Here is a 15,876-nt window from a genome sequence, read left to right as displayed (position 1 = left end):
GCCCCCAGTCACCAGTCTAGCTGCCGCATTCTGGATTAGCTGTAGTTTCCGAGTCACCTTCAAAGGTAGCCCCACGTAGAGCGCATTGCAGTAGTCCAAGCGGGAGATAACTAGAGCATGCACCACTCTGGCGAGACAGTCCGCGGGCAGGTAGGGTCTCAGCCTGCGTACCAGGTGGAGTTGGTAGACAGCTGCCCTGGATACAGAATTGACCTGCGCCTCCATGGACAGCTGTGAGTCCAAAATGACTCCCAGGCTACGCACCTGGTCCTTCAGGGGCACAGTTACCCCATTCAGGACCAGGGAGTCCTCCACACCAGCCCGCCCCCTGTCCCCCAAAAACAGTACTTCTGTCTTGTCAGGATTCAACTTCAACCCATTAGCCGCCATCCATCCTCCAACCGCCTCCAGGCACTCACACAGGACCTTCACCGCCTTCACTGGCTCTGATTTGAAAGAGAGGTAGAGCTGGGTATCATCTGCATATTGATGGACACCCAGTCCAAACCCCCTGATGATCTCTCCCAGCGGCTTCATATAGATGTTAAAAAGCATGGGGGAGAGGACGGAACCCTGAGGTACCCCACAAGTGAGGGCCCAAGGGTCTGAACACTCATCCCCCACCACTACTTTCTGAACACGGCCCAGGAGGAAGGAGCGGAACCACTGTATAACAGTGCCCCCAGCTCCCAACCCCTCTAGACGGTCCAGAAGGATGTTATGGTCGATTGTATCAAAGGCCGCTGAGAGATCCAGCAGAACTAGGAAACAGCTCTCACCTTTGTCCCTAGCTCGCCGGAGATCATCAACCAGTGCGACCAAGGCAGTTTCAGTCCCATGATGAGGCCTGAACCCCGATTGGAAGGGATCCAAATGGTCCGCATCCTCCAGGCGTGCCTGGAGTTGTTCAGCAACCACACGCTCAATCACCTTGCCCAAGAATGGAAGATTTGAGACTGGGCGATAGTTGGCCATACTGGCCGGGTCTAAAGATGGGTTTTTAAGAAGCGGTTTAATGACCGCCTCTTTCAGCGGATCTGGGAATGTTCCCTCACAGAGGGAAGCATTCACCACCCCGCAGAACCCATCGCCCAGCCCTTCCCGGCTTGCTTTTATTAGCCAGGATGGGCAAGGATCAAAGAGACAGGTAGTTGGTTTCACGCGTCCAAGCAGCCTGTCCACATCCTCAGGGGTAACGGATTGAAATTGGTTCCATGCAACTTGACCAGACAGAGCTCTAGCACTCTCCCGCCCCAGCCCTGCTCCCACGGTGGTGTCTAGCTCCTTCCGAATATGAGTGATTTTATCTACAAAAAACTTTGCAAAATCGTTGCAGGAGATCTTGGGGTCTTTACAAGGCCCCGGTGTTAAAGGTGGTTCCGTTAAATTGCGGACCACCTGAAAGAGTCTCCTGCTACTATTTTCTGCAGATGCAATAGAGGCGGTGAAGAAAGTCTTCTTCGCCGTCGCTATCGCCACTTGGTAGGCTCGACGTTTAGCTCTAACCTGTGTCCGGTCAGATTCGGAGTGAGTTTTCTGCCACCGACGCTCTAGCCGTCTCAGCGATTGTTTCATCGCCCTCAGCTCCGAAGAAAACCACGGGGCTGTCCGGGCTCCATGCAATTGGAGAGGGCGCTTCGGAGCCAGACAGTCGATAGCCCTGGTTAACTCCACATTCCAGCGGGCCACCAGGGAATCAGCTGAAAGGCCATCAACATGGGATAAAGCATCCCCTACCACTCTCTGGAAACCATTTGGATCCATTAAGTGGCGGGGGCGGACCATCCGAATTGGTCCCACCTCCCTGCAGAGGGGAAGGGTCGCAGAGAAGTCCAGTTGCACCAGGAAGTGATCTGACCATGGCACTTCTTTAGTTTCACTTTTACTTAGTGTCAGATCACCCACGTCACTAGAGGTGAATACCAGATCTAAGGCATGTCCATGACTATGAGTTGGGCCCAACTTATTCAGGGACAGCCCCATGGAAGCCATGCTTTCCACGAAGTCCCGAGCGGCCCCTTGTAAGGTCGTGTCGGCATGGATGTTAAAATCCCCTAGGACAACCAAACTAGGTGTCTCCAGGAGAACATCCGCCACGACCTGAAGCAGCTCGGACAGGGAATCCTTGGTGCAGCGGGGAGGTCGGTACACCAAAAGGAATCCTGTACTGCCCCTATTGCCCAACTTCCAGAACATGCACTCAGAAAACTGGGTCTTCCCAGTAGGACGCCTGATGCAAACTAATGACTTCCTAATGATTGTGGGGCCAGCATTGTGGAGTGCCCTCTCATATGGTCACCTCACTATATGCCTTCTGGTGGCTGGTGAAGACCTGGCTTGTTTAAGTTGTGCTAAACTGGGGAAAACTAAACTGGCACTCTGTTCTGCTTACCAGTTCTGTAATGGTTTCATCATACCTTTGATATGACATCAAGTATTAATATTGCTTGATGTTAACTGTTTGGAGTTCCCTTAGGGGAGGAAAAAATGGACATTTTCAAAAATATTTCAGTGTATCAATCAAGTGCTTAAGATACATGCACAAGACAGAAGAGTATGGCTGTAGCCCTTGCCCAAGGCAAGCCTGGCTATGCTGGTGCACAAAGTGTGAAACTGCTCCAAAGCAGCTGGATTTGAGACCACACCACAGAAAAAAGTCTCATTACAGCTATGGACAGGAAGAAGTGACAAAGAAAATTGATCTATGAATGTGGTGACATTTTTATTAATAAAGCCACAAAGAAGCTACAGTATACGTTTAAATAAAGCGTCAGTGTCTCCTTAACAGAATGGGGGTAACCAACGCATCATTGGCCTTCCTTTTTCCTCTCCGCTTCAAGCTTGAAACAAATTGGTATTTGGACACTGACTGCCCTTGAACCCAGGTGGGGGAGGGGAGAGAGAAGAAAAGCAGAACTCAAAATCAATCCAGGTGGTTTCCATGACCAGCTATCCCAGCGCATGGCTTTCCCTATAGCTTTACAAACTCCACAAAGTTACTCTTGGGGTCCATCTGGGGCTCCTGGCTGCTGCTGGCTTTGATCGTCTCCTTTCTTCTTATGGCCCGAAACAATGTCATCAATACGCAGGAGGAGGACGGCAGTCTAAGGTGGAGAAAACATTTTGTCAGTAAGAACAATAATCTTGGGAGAGGCAGAATTCCCATCCTATACTCCTGTGATTTGTAAGATAACACAAGTTGCCAACTGGTCTTTATACTATGGCTGTATACATACCATACATTTAAAGCACTGCCCCCAAAGAATCCTGTGAACTGTAGCTTGACAAGGGGCACTAGGAATTGTAGCCCTAGGGGAAAACTACAGCCCCCAGGATTTGTGTGTGTTTGTACTTTAAATACGTTTGCGGCATCTGAAACATAGAACTTTAAACCTAGTACAATGTTGGCTCCAGGAATTTCACTGGAGCTCAGATTCTATCCAAATGCCCTATTTAATCTTGCACGATCCTAGACTTTCTGCTTGGTGTGCCCAATACCAACATATAACTGGATGATCACCATTCATTTTTCCCACCCACTTCACAAGCATCAATTATAACAGTTTTTACCGTATTGGCCTGAATATAAGCCACAATCTCCCGCCCCCCCAAATTCCACCCATGCATAATATAAGTGCGGCTTATATTTGTGACTTTATGTGGCGTACCGCCCACTGCTCCCAAACCTTCCCCGGCTGTTGGGGAGAAGGCCGCTGGCAAAGTGATGGGGCTCTCCTCCCCCAGAGTGTAGCCAGGAGCATGGGGCAACGGCATGCAGCCCGCCCACTGCTCCCAAGCCTCCGCCAGGGGAAGGGGGGGGGGGAGACCGCCGGCAAAGTGGTGTGGCTCCCCCCCCCCCCCGAGAACAGCCGGGAGCGCATAGCAGCCACGCTGAACCTGCCCGCTGCTCCCAAGCCTTCCCTGAGCCACCTAAGGAAGGGGGAAGGTGGAAAGGCCGCCAGCAAAGCAGCCTGGCTCCCCTCCCCCGAAGCAGCCTGGTTATATATTTTTTTCTCCTCCCCCTTCACTTTTAAAGGTGCAGCTTATTTGCGGGTGCATCTTATATTTGTGCCAATATGGTATATTTTATAGATTACAGCATGTCCTAAGACAGGTGGAGACATGAGATTAAAGAGATGGGCAGCTAAACTAAAAATATAATGCATTCAAGAAAGTCAGACTAGCAAATTAGGCTGTCTTTTCACTCTCATTATCAAACTTAACCCAAAATATATAAAAGGGTTTTCCAGAGATGTACAACATGGCTGAATAACCCGTTGGCCTCCAGATATTGTTGGCCTCCAGCTCCCAACAGCCAGCATGGCCACCCTCAGGCATTATGTGAGTTGTATGTAGTCTGAAGGGCTACAGCTTCCCTGTGCCTGATCAACAGGCTTAGAGAAGCAAAGTTGTGGGGCAGCCAGTAAGAATTCTTTCAGTGCTCTTGTATGAACATGGCACATAGCAGCAGACTGCAGAGGGAAGAAAGCATTCTCCCAGAAGAGAACTTTGGACTATAAATTTCACTCGCAATGAACAAGGCAGACTTTACACCCACTTCTTGCCACAGACCTCCTTTGGCAGGGTAGTGAAAACTTTTGGCTTCCATGGAATCAGGCTTGTGGTTTCTCTTACCTCTACAGCTGTCTTGTAGGTCTGCAGCTTGACAGACAAAGGCTCCCATATACCCAGCTCCTTCATGTCTGCCAAGGCTCCAGTCTCCCCATTTACTCCCCAGGTCTGACTGCCTTCCTGGGTGTGCTTGGCCTGTAAGCAACAATAGAAAGTCCTGATGCAATGCAATATCAGAATTGCCCGATTTCTACTTACTGATTCAACTGAGCAATCCAGTTGCACCCCCCATACCACACTTCTGAAAAGCAAGTAGTTCCAAAGGTCATGAAGCAGCCCTGTGACCATTCCTAAAGGACTCCCATCTACTCAGCTTACGCTCACTCCTAGCTGATTTAACATTTGAGGTTCAGAGCTCACAATCTTTTCTGGAATGATTTCTAGGGCCTCTGAGCAGACAGTATCATTTCTACTCTGCACAGAGCACCTAGCATAATTCTTGCTTTTGACAATCTTCAGCTATTAGCTGCAAGGACAAAAGGAGAGGAATCAGAGCAGAACAGTAGCAACAGCAAACACATCCCTTACCCGTAGTGAAGTGAGTGTGCGGATGGTACTAGCGCCACAGTTCTGAATCAGGGTCCTGGGAATGACTTCTAGGGCCTGGGCAACTGCACGGTAGGGCCACTGCTCCACCCCAGTCATGACCTTCGACCTCTCTGTCAAGGAATGAGCAACGGCCATCTCAGAAGCACCACCTCCTGGCACCAGCTGAGCATCAATCAGGACATTCCGACAGACCTGCATGGCATCCTGGAGGTTGCGCTCCACCTCCTGCAAGAAAGGGGAAGAGGAGAGTGCGCAAAGGTTCACATTTCATGCTTAGCAAACCGGTGAACATTTCAAAGGGGAGATGGCTGTGGATACAATAACTAAATGAATGAAATACGGAAAGCCTCTCGTGAGGGGAGGCTGCTTGGTGCAGGTGTCACTGTTTTCACCTTGCCTTCTTTCAGACCAAATCCACTGAGCGCAGGCAATTCCAAGGCATTTCTCTATAAGGAGCAACAAAATGCGCCAACCATTCCTGATGCAGAATTACACGCAGAACACCAACAGGGACTAACTTACCCAAGGACAGGCTATTCACACTCATTACTCTAAAAGGTAAACCTTTTTATTCTTAACTGAATTTATCTCCTGCCCTTCCTCCTGAAAGATCTCGGGGCAGCAAACACACCAACATTTCAAAAACAAAGTTTTAGAACTGTACTCAAAGCAAGTGCCAAATTTAATTCTGAAAACAAACGGACAGTGCACATAGAGCCATCAGGAGTTTGAAAGATATTAAGTTTCAGAGAGCTTCTTGGAAGTGATCTAGACTAGTCATCCTCAATCTGCTGCTCTCAAGATGTTTTCGACTACAACTCCAATCATCCCTGACTGTTGGCCATGCTGGCTGGGAATAACAGGAGCTATGCAAAATATCTGAAGGGCACCATGTTGAGGAAGACTGGACTAGATGTTCCAGAGGGTTCTTTTAAACACTCAACATTCAAAACAGGTTGACATAGATTTGGATCATCTTTAAGTGATTCAATTCCAAAGCCACATCTCTCCTGTCTCCCCAGGGAGAAAAAAAAGCCCTGAACAAAAGTTGTTGCCTATCTGTCTCCTATTAATGACTGGGTGCTTACCGCCAGAATCTCTTTGCTAGCGCCCCGGAGCATAATGGTGCAGGCCTTGGGCTCCTTGCACTCAGTGATGAATGTAAAGTACTCGTCCCCAATTTTCTTCACTTCAAAAAGTCCTGCCCCAGTCCCAACATCCTCCTCACGCAGCTCATCTGGGCGGCTGACAATACGAGCCCCGCAGGCCCTGCAGAAAAAGAGCAAAAGACACCACTCCAATGCTGTAGCTCCACACCTGCATCCAAGACTCTTCCTTGGAGGACAGGCATTACCAACAGTTTTGTTTTCTTGCTAGTGGGTAATTCTGAAGAGGGGAAAACTGGGTCTCAGAACTGCTGGGAAATTGTGTTCTTATCTGCTCTTCAGAGGATTGGCAACCCTTCCTTCAGGACACAAATCAAGCTGGCATCTAATCAACTGCATGCCTAGCCTCTCTGCCTGGTTTCAGATAAGTTTGCAGTTTTGAAGGCCAGGCGGTGAAGTTTCCTCCCCCAATCATCCGTGTTTCCTACTATTAGGAAGCTTCTAATCCCTTACTCCCCCCACAGCTGGCTTAAGGCATAAAAGGAAGTTTCCAGAACTTAAGCATTCTCCCATGCTTTCAAATTTCCCCCAAAAGATATATACAATCCTGACTAAACAAACAGAACACCAGAGCTTTCATCCTCAGCCAGCATGTAGTAACAAGAAGGGAGAGTACAAAAATATCTGGCTCCTCACCACTATGCTCTGCCCTGGCTAAGATAGCTGCTACCCTAAAGATTAAAAACTAACTGATGGAATGCAGAAGAAAAGAAAGCACCCTTGGCATGCCATCAAAACAAAAATCAGTGTTGCAATCACCTTGCAATCCGGTTATTGTCAGTTTTCCTCACCCGGCGTATGGCAGTGATATTGGCTCTCATTAGGAAATGTTGTGCCAGGTCTGAAAACAAAAAATATTAAGTACAATGAAAAGGCAGGGAGGTGAGAAGATTTTAATAACCAGATGTTTACCCACAGAAATACACTTTGGTGTTTACCTGAGATTCCCTTCTCTGTGATGATGAGATCTGGTTTGACTTTGATCAAGTGCTCACACATCTGATGAATAAACTCCTCCTCCATCTGCAGAATGCGAGCAAAGTCCTCCTCACGAGTTATTTCAATGTCAGTCTGCATAAAAGAAGACAAGTGAGATTTATACTCCACTGGGCATATGTGGCTCTTTCATAAACTTTTGCTTATTTTATTATTTGCTGCCTTTTAGGCCAAAGCATCCTCCACTAACTGGAAAGTATATCTCCTGACTGCTTTGACAATATATGATACTTATAATTCTCTTTAAACAATAAGAGGTACATAAAATGGTGGTCAACTTTTCCCAACCTGATACCCTCCTGATGTTTTGGACTACAACTTCCATCAGCTTCAGCCAGCACACTGGGAGTTAGCTTTACCTTCTAAGGTACAAGAAAACATAAATCCATCAATGGAGACTGCTGAGGGCATGATGAGCCTGTATCATTTGATCACATTTGTTTTATCTCAATTATTGTTTAGATAGCTAGCTCTTTCTTTCCTTTCGTATATCTTGAATTGTATCTTTTGTATTCTGAACTGATAACAATAAGAATACAATGTTTAAAATGTGAGAAGTGCTTGGGTTCAACCCATTCCAGCCCTCAGCACTGAAGAGCAGATGAGACTTGCAGCCCAACATACCTGACTCTCGCCTTTCTTGTACTCCAATGAGCAATCCAGCAAGATGATGCGGGGGTTCTTGATGGTGCGACGCATCCGGGGGTGAGTGATGTCTTTATTGATCATGACCCCACGCAGGACACATGAATCCTCAATAAAGCCACCAGGAATCTGGATGAGACAAAGAGGGCATCCACAAGTAAAGAACAAGAGAAAAGTGGGGAAAAGGCAATCTCTTTTGTATTTGTTGCTACGAAGGCATGTAGGTGGTAATGCATGTGGATGTGTTTTATTATAACCTTCCCTTTGTTTTGATTGTATATATGCGGTTTAGTCATGCTGCCACATGACCTGGAAAACTGTCTGTGGACAAACGCCGGCTCCCTTGGCCTGAAAGCGAGATGAGCGCCACAACCCCATAGTCGCCTTTGACTGGAGTCCTTTACCTTTTTAGTTTTGGTATGTTATAAACTATGCTTTAAACAATATTCTGACTCTGAGAGCAAGGCTCTTCCATACTTGAAAGCAAATATGAACTCAGAAGGATCAATCTATATTCATTCTCTGTATTTTGTTTGTTTACTTCACACATGTAATATGGTGTCAGTGATTCCTAAGGGGCTTCAAATCATTTTATTCCAGGCCTTCAAAAAGCAGTACATTTTTTTCCTTTGTACCTTTTCTACTTTGGCATATTTCTTGATGTCGATTTCCTTCCTGCCATTCTCTTCAAACTCCACTGTCCTGACTGCATCGAGAGCAATGGTGCAGGCCAGATCTGACCAGCGACTGATAGCCTTTGTGCTGATGGCACTGTTGATTATTTTAAGCATAGCTTCTCTGTTGCCAATGTCGACTGGAGTGCTGCAAAAACCAAGCATAAAGCATGTCATCCAGAAGACAAACAGAATAGAACTTTACGCAGTTCACTGCTGGCTGAGCGTGCTAGTAGACTTTGGGGACAACCGAAGATCAAATCAAAGCACACTTGAAGCAGATTGGATGGTCATGAAGTTCTCTGCAACTGCCCCAGCTACATGTTTCAACTTTATTTTGATTTGTAATGCTTTGCTCTTATCAAAGATGCTTAAACCAAGTCAAGTATTTCATCTACTCCAAAACTGTCCATTCTGACAACAGAACTTCAAGATCTCAGGCAGATAACCCTCGGACCTTCCACATGCAAATAATTTAGTATATCATGTAAATAAGGGTCCCTCCTCAGAAAGGAATAGAGAGGGATCAAATGTGAATTTGCACCTAGATGCACAAACACTTGGGCAAAGGGATGATCACAACTACTCTTGCATCATTTCCACCTAGCTCTGGGCTTTTCATTTGCCTTTTTGTCACATCCTTCAGGTGTCATCAGATGGGTCATCAGATCACCTGCCCACCCACCATATCCCCTTCTACTTTTCAGCTTCCCTGCTCACCTGATCTTTTTCAGAGCAGTGATCATGTCATCCAGAGCTTTTCGGTATGCACTAATGATCACTGTTGGGTGCATCTGCTGCTCAAGGAAGTGCTCTGCAACTGACAACATCTCACCGGCTAAACAGCAAACAGAGAGCAGTTAATGAGGATTTCTGCAACCAACTGCAATGCTTCTGAATTGCACACAGTAATGAACTACAGTTAGCACAAGTTATGGCCAGTGACACAAATTAGTCAGAGCATCTCAAGACCTTTATCCCCAGGTCTCCCCCAATGATCGCTCTGCCAGCTGGTACAAAACAGAGGCAAAAACCAGAAGTGTCATCAATTCCAGGCATGGAGGAGAAATAGTTCCTTTTGACAGCAAGTGACTCACACTGGGCCAAGACAGAAGTACTGAGCTAGACTGTTGCTAATAATGCTAGACTATCTGATTCTTTCATGTTACAAGCTCTATCTAGGTTTGCTCTCTTGGGAATGGATCATATTGGGGAGAGCCAACACCTTTTCATGTTAAATTGGCTTCATTAATATGCAAGCACCTATGAACATGGTTTTTTTTACAAAGAGCTGGCAAATCCAAATGGTACTCCCCACCATTTAACACAGGGTAAAACCCAGAGAGATTCTCCTGCATGTCCCATTGAAATGAAACAGAATTACAGTGCTCTTGTGTCCAGATCCCATTCATTTAAATAACAGGTTGCGTCCAGTGTTCAATATTTCTCTTGTCTCCATCACAATGATACCCGTAACACCTCAAGAGAGGTGAATCATTTGTGGCCATTTAATGCACCAACATGCTTCTCTGATTTACGGTTTCTTTTGTGCAGGCAGGCATACAAGAGCATACACAGAGTGATCTTACCAAGTATAATCACGGATGTGGTCCCATCGCCCACCTCTTCATCCTGAGTGCGGCTGATTTCAATCATGGACTTGGCAGCTGGGTGCTGGACCTGAATCTGTAAAGGGAAGGAAGGACTCATGAACAAACCTTGCATTCTAGAGCACTCCTGCTCCCTTATTGAAACCTCCTGAAACACCAGGGGGTCTTGAATTAGACCTACATAGAGATGGAATGGGATTACAGGACAGGGTTTAATGCTTCACTATATTGGCCGTGGTGGGACGCGGGTGGCGCTGTGGGTAAAAGCCTCAGCACCTAGGGCTTGCCGATCGAAAGGTCGGCGGTTCAAATCCCCGTGGCAGGGTGCGCTCCCGTTGTTCGGTCCCAGTGCCTGCCAACCTAGCAGTTCGAAAGCACTCCCGGGTGCAAGTAGATAAATAGGGACCGCTTACTAGCGGGAAGGTAAACGGCGTTTCCGTGTGCGGCTCTGGCTCGCTGGCCACGTGACCCGGAAGTGTCTCCGGACACAACCCTAGAGTCTGTCAAGACTGGCCCGTACGGGCAGGGGTACCTTTACCTTTATATTGGCCGTACATCCTGTTCCCAGTAGGGAACAGGATCATACAGCCAAGGCAGCAAGATTAATCCCTATTCATCATCTGGTGAGCAGAGTTTAAAGCACTTTCCAAAAGCACTGTTTGAAGCAGATTGTGCACTTCTCCTGCGAGTGGACAAGAGAAGCGTGCAACTTGCTTCAAACAGTGCTTTTGAAAAACAATGTAAGGCAGCCCCCATACTCCTGTTTCAGGTGGAATAAGAGCATGAAGGCTGCCCTAAAGTGCTTCTCAAAAGCCATTTTGGCTGTTAAAGTTAATTCTGGGGCATTCCCATTAAGAGGCACTTCCCACCATTCAATTTCACAATTCTTCAAATCATATGTGGCAAGACAGACTATATATTTATTTATTTCTTAGGCTGTGCCTGCCTTTTGGCTAAGCCCTAAGAAACTACAGCTCCTGTGAGCACCAAGGACTTACTTCTCTAAGAATAGCGTTGCCATCATTGGTCATAACTATGCCACCCATTGGGTCCAACAGCATCTGCATTGGAGATTTAGAAACACTTATGTCAGATTACATGGAATGCAATAACAACAAAAGAAAATGTGTATTCAGATTCTCTCTTTACTGTGAATTAATGAAGCAATGATGGGGAAAAGTATTCTCACCTTCATCATGGCCCTTGGTCCTAAGCATGTTCTGATAATATCAGCAATGGTCTGAAATGGAAAGAAATGATTTTAAAAGAAAAGCTTAGGTAAATCCTTGATAGTTATTCGCTGAATTTCAGAAACATTATGAGACATAAAATTAGCTACTGCCTGTCAACTGTAAGCCTAAACATGCTGTGATACTATGGAATATTCATAAACATTTCAACATCTGCAGAGGAAGCTGTTGCCAACAGAACACTTAAAAACAGGTCATCTTCTGTGCAGGGAGGAAAAAGATCTGTTTGGCTAGGAGACAGGAGAACTGTGCGCTACTGAAAGGAAGTGAAAAGACAGTGAACTCTGGAGACCACGGGGGAAAGGTAATTAGATATTATTATGCAAAGGCTTGACAGTTCTGTTGCATCAAATATTAAATCAGCAGCCTTCAGTCTTTTCAGACCCAGGATCCAACTTTAACCCAAAACTTCAATGAGGGACCACTTCTATTTTTTTGTGTTTGTGTGTCTGCCTCTCGTCTCTTTTTAGACTGACCAAACACAGAAGAAGGAATGCTGGCAGGACAGCTTTGTGTCCTTGATGAAACTTTCTTTAGTAGGCAATGGTTAAAAGTAAAAAAGTGTTACCCTCTTTTTATCTGGTCACCACCCACTCCTGTGTGCACTTTTAACAGGTTGTCTTTCACATCCCCAATGCATTTTACAGAAAAATATACCTTAGCAGCATTAATATTTCCGGTCTGGACTTTTCTGCCAGTCTCTCGCTTTGTGTTCTGACCTAAAGCAAACAGAAAAACAATTATGAAAATCATCTAATACAACTCGTTCACAAAAATGCAGGCTCTCTTTCTTAAAATTTCTTTTGTAGACCTCCCATTTTCACCCTAACTACTTCTTTCGTTCACATTCATTCCTCCTTGTTTTCCTATTCCCTCCCCACCATGGGACTTTAGAATGGGCCCAGTGCAATAATAATCTGTGACTTCTGCCACAAATAGCACAATCCTATGCATGCTTAATCAGACATTAATCCCACCATATTCAATGAGTAAGGTAAGAATGCATAACAGCACAGCATAGGTAAATAAAGCATGTCTTAAAGGAACAGAAATGGAAGATTACACAATTTCTAGCAGGCAATGTAGGAAATCACTTCTCTAGTAGCCAAATCAAATCATAACCAACCAACCAACCAACCAACCCTAAATGGCAATATAGTTGCTTGTGATGTTCCTGTACTAGCAAGGCTTCTGGAATACCCATTTTTGTCTTAATGGGTACATGGCACATTATTTCCCCCCAACCTGGCGGAAATGACTGGCAGAATCCGAGACCAGGGAGAAGAGTCGGTGGAAGAAGATTGGAAAAAATTTAAAGTATATTTACAGAAATATTGTAAAATTAATGAATGTTAGAAGGATGCTGGAATGAATTTACATGGTTTTAGCAGAAAGGTTATAAAGAATTAAGTAAAAATGGATTGTTAATGGGTCAAAGTGTAAAATATAAGGTCAAACTGCGTTAAGATAAATTATAGAACAAAATCTGAGAAAGAGGGAAAGGACTTGCTGAAACAGCTAATTGAATTAGAATACAAAAAAGGGAGGTGTGAGGAAGTCGAGGAAATAAGTAAATGAAAGATAAAGATATGAAAATATCGGCTGTGTTTTTTTTCTTTAAATGTTTTTGTTTTTTGTTTTTTTATTGTTCCGCTGTACTGTTTTTTTTATTGTATTCTTTTTCATTTTTGAAGTATTGTAACTCTTCTATTGTTTGCTTTTTCTTTTCTTTTTTGTAATTGTTAAACTTTAATAAATATCATTAAAAAAAAAAAATATTTCCCCCAACCATGGTCTAGAACAGGGGTCTGCAACCCGCGGCTCCAGAGCCGCATGTGGCTCTTTTACACCTTTGCCGCGGCTCCGGGGCGGATACTAGCGAGGGGAGGAGGCACATTGTGCGCCCCGACACTCCGCACTGTGGCGGGCGCTGTACTGGCTGTGACGTCGCATGGGGGCGGTGCGTGCGTTAGTCACGCACCGTCCCGACGTCACCTTCCCGCCCGCTGTCAGATCGGAGGGCAGCGGCGCGCATGCTTTAAATGTCGCAATGGTTTTGCGGCTCCCAGTTTTCCCCCCCTTCGGAAACGGGTCCAAGTGGCTCTTTTTGTCTTAAAGGTTGCAGACCCCTGGTCTAGAATGTTCAAATGCTAATGACAGAACATTTACTTCAACAACTCTACAATCGACATACCACAGTAAAAACTGTAACCAATTGGGGGTGGTTATTTATTATTATTTATTTCATTTATGAGTTCTTTCCCATGAGTCCTCCTGACTAAACATACAGTTGAAACAATTTGCAGTTAAGCGGTATATAAACTGTTAAGTGTGTAGAATAAACACACATTGCTAATTCCTAAGTATCTACTTTCTCTCTATATATATTAATGTGTGCAGTCAGATAGCTACAATCTCTATTCCCCACACCCCAACAAAGACAGGAAGGTATATTAAAACATCCAATAACTATGATGAGCAAGGAAAGGGCTATCACTGGCTTATTCAATTTTCAACTACATTCATTTGACTCTAGGGAGAGACCAAGGGAAACCTAACTCCTGTTGTCAATGACATGGGAATGTATTGTATGATATTTGAGCCTGCAACAGAAAGCTGATTTAGGGAACTCTCTCAATGCACACACTTTCAGCGTATCCCCATTTCAGATATTTACTCCTACCATCTCCACAACCCTGCTATCTGCTGCACACATGTGGCGCATTCTGCACCAGAAATCCACACCCATATTTGGAAACTCTCTCTAGCCACTCCGATAGTGTGTCAAATCTCACTTTGATTCTCCTTTTATGAATGGAAGGAGGATCCAACAAGATCAATCCAATACTGGAGCCAAGAAACTAGTAATCAGAACAAAATAGCAAAACTAGTCTACTGACAATATTTTTTTAAAGGAGGCAGGGCAGTAGAACCGAGCACATGGACATCAGGGAAAGAACAGAAGAATCAACAGAGTCAAGACACCAACATTCATTCCTAGTTCTGTGTGCTGCCTTAGGCATCTTAAAATGGAGAATAATATGTGTAAAGTGTGAGGGAACAGACAGTGATGAAATGTGAAGCAAGGCAGAATTCAGTGAAACAAAGGTGGGTAGGAAGAAGAGGTGTAATACAGCGGGAGAAGAATTATGGGGGTGGGGTATATTTGAGGAGACTGATGAAGGGAGCACCCTCCACGCAAACAGCTTACTGACAAGAGAGGGCACATCCACAATATACGCCCAGCTTGAAACACAATGGGATACAGCAGATCAGGACCGTAAACCCTATTAAGGCTCATAGTAGCTCAACCTAATACATGATTATTAACTGGGAAGGCAGGAGGCAGCATGTAAGAAGCAGGAAATTATGGGGAAGATTTAGTAGAAGCCCCCCTCCCCCAATATACACTTTTTGAGTATGGAGGGGGGATTAAATGAAGTGGGGCATTCTGGGAGGGGTTTGGAATGATCAGGAGAAATGCCCAACACATACTTTCGGGGGGATGGGGAAGATACAGAATTTAGGAAATTTTGGAAGAATGTGAAACAGGGCAGAATTCAGTGAAACATAGGTGGGCCGGAGCAAGAAGTGTTTTAATACAGCAGGAGAAAAATTATTTGAGGGGCAACAAAAAGGCCTCTTAATAGGCACTTCTTTGGGAGGGAGGAGGGTATAAATGAAGGAGAACGTTGTTGATGAGAATTTGAAGGGGAACAGGAAAGGTTCCTATTACACACTTGGTTTTTTGTGGGAGGGGGACAAAACAGGAGTATCAAGGAATGCAGGTGGTTAAGGGGGGAAGGGGGTGTCCAGAAAATACTTTCCGGGGATAAAAGAGGTGGGGTATATATAAATTATGGGGCATGTTTATTATACAGTCGGGGAGGCGAGACAGGAGCAACCAGGAATGTTGGGGTTCAGTTTATACGGGGGGGGGGAGCTAAAGGAGGCAGAGAATTATATGGGGAATTTAGTGCGAGGGGGCAATAATAAGGAGTGGTCTCCAACATATACTTTCTGTGCATATCTGAAAAGAGATATTACGGGAGGGAATTGGGGAAGGGTGAGATAATCGAATTAAGGGGGTTTTCTGAGGGGGGCCTTCGTGGGGGTGGCAGAGGAGGGGCGGGTCCATGGAGGGGCTCCTCTCACCCACCCCCTTTCCTTCAGACTCACTGAGCACGAGGACGGGGCGCTGGCCCATCATCTTCACGGCGAAGCGTGGGGGAAGCCGGCGCGGAACCTTCTGGAGGAGGAGAAAGGAAAGGGAGGGGGGAAATGCCGTTTCACCGCGCCCGAACAGCCTAAATTGACTGCTGTGGCTGCATAGCCAATCAGGGTCGGAGGCGCC

General features: G+C 45.6%; 1 protein-coding gene across 1 annotated transcript; it reads right to left on the bottom strand.

The window, feature by feature from the left end:
* Positions 1-2,703: 2,703 nt before the first annotated feature.
* CCT3 (chaperonin containing TCP1 subunit 3) lies at positions 2,704-15,851 on the bottom strand. Its single transcript, XM_028709687.2, has 14 exons — positions 15,702-15,851; positions 12,180-12,241; positions 11,462-11,512; positions 11,271-11,333; positions 10,252-10,348; positions 9,383-9,500; positions 8,624-8,810; positions 7,968-8,117; positions 7,286-7,418; positions 7,107-7,188; positions 6,270-6,450; positions 5,161-5,406; positions 4,636-4,767; positions 2,704-3,104 (listed from the first exon to the last, which is right to left on the bottom strand). The coding sequence occupies exons 1-14, from the start codon at positions 15,730-15,732 to the stop codon at positions 2,997-2,999; spliced, it is 1,641 nt and encodes a 546-aa protein (XP_028565520.1). The 5' UTR covers positions 15,733-15,851; the 3' UTR covers positions 2,704-2,996.
* Positions 15,852-15,876: the final 25 nt, after the last annotated feature.

Source organism: Podarcis muralis, chromosome 16, assembly GCF_964188315.1.
Source record: "Podarcis muralis chromosome 16, rPodMur119.hap1.1, whole genome shotgun sequence".
Classification (NCBI taxonomy): domain Eukaryota; kingdom Metazoa; phylum Chordata; class Lepidosauria; order Squamata; family Lacertidae; genus Podarcis; species Podarcis muralis.
The sequence above is the reverse complement of the archived record's forward strand: the minus strand, read 5'-3'. Positions and strand labels throughout refer to the sequence as shown.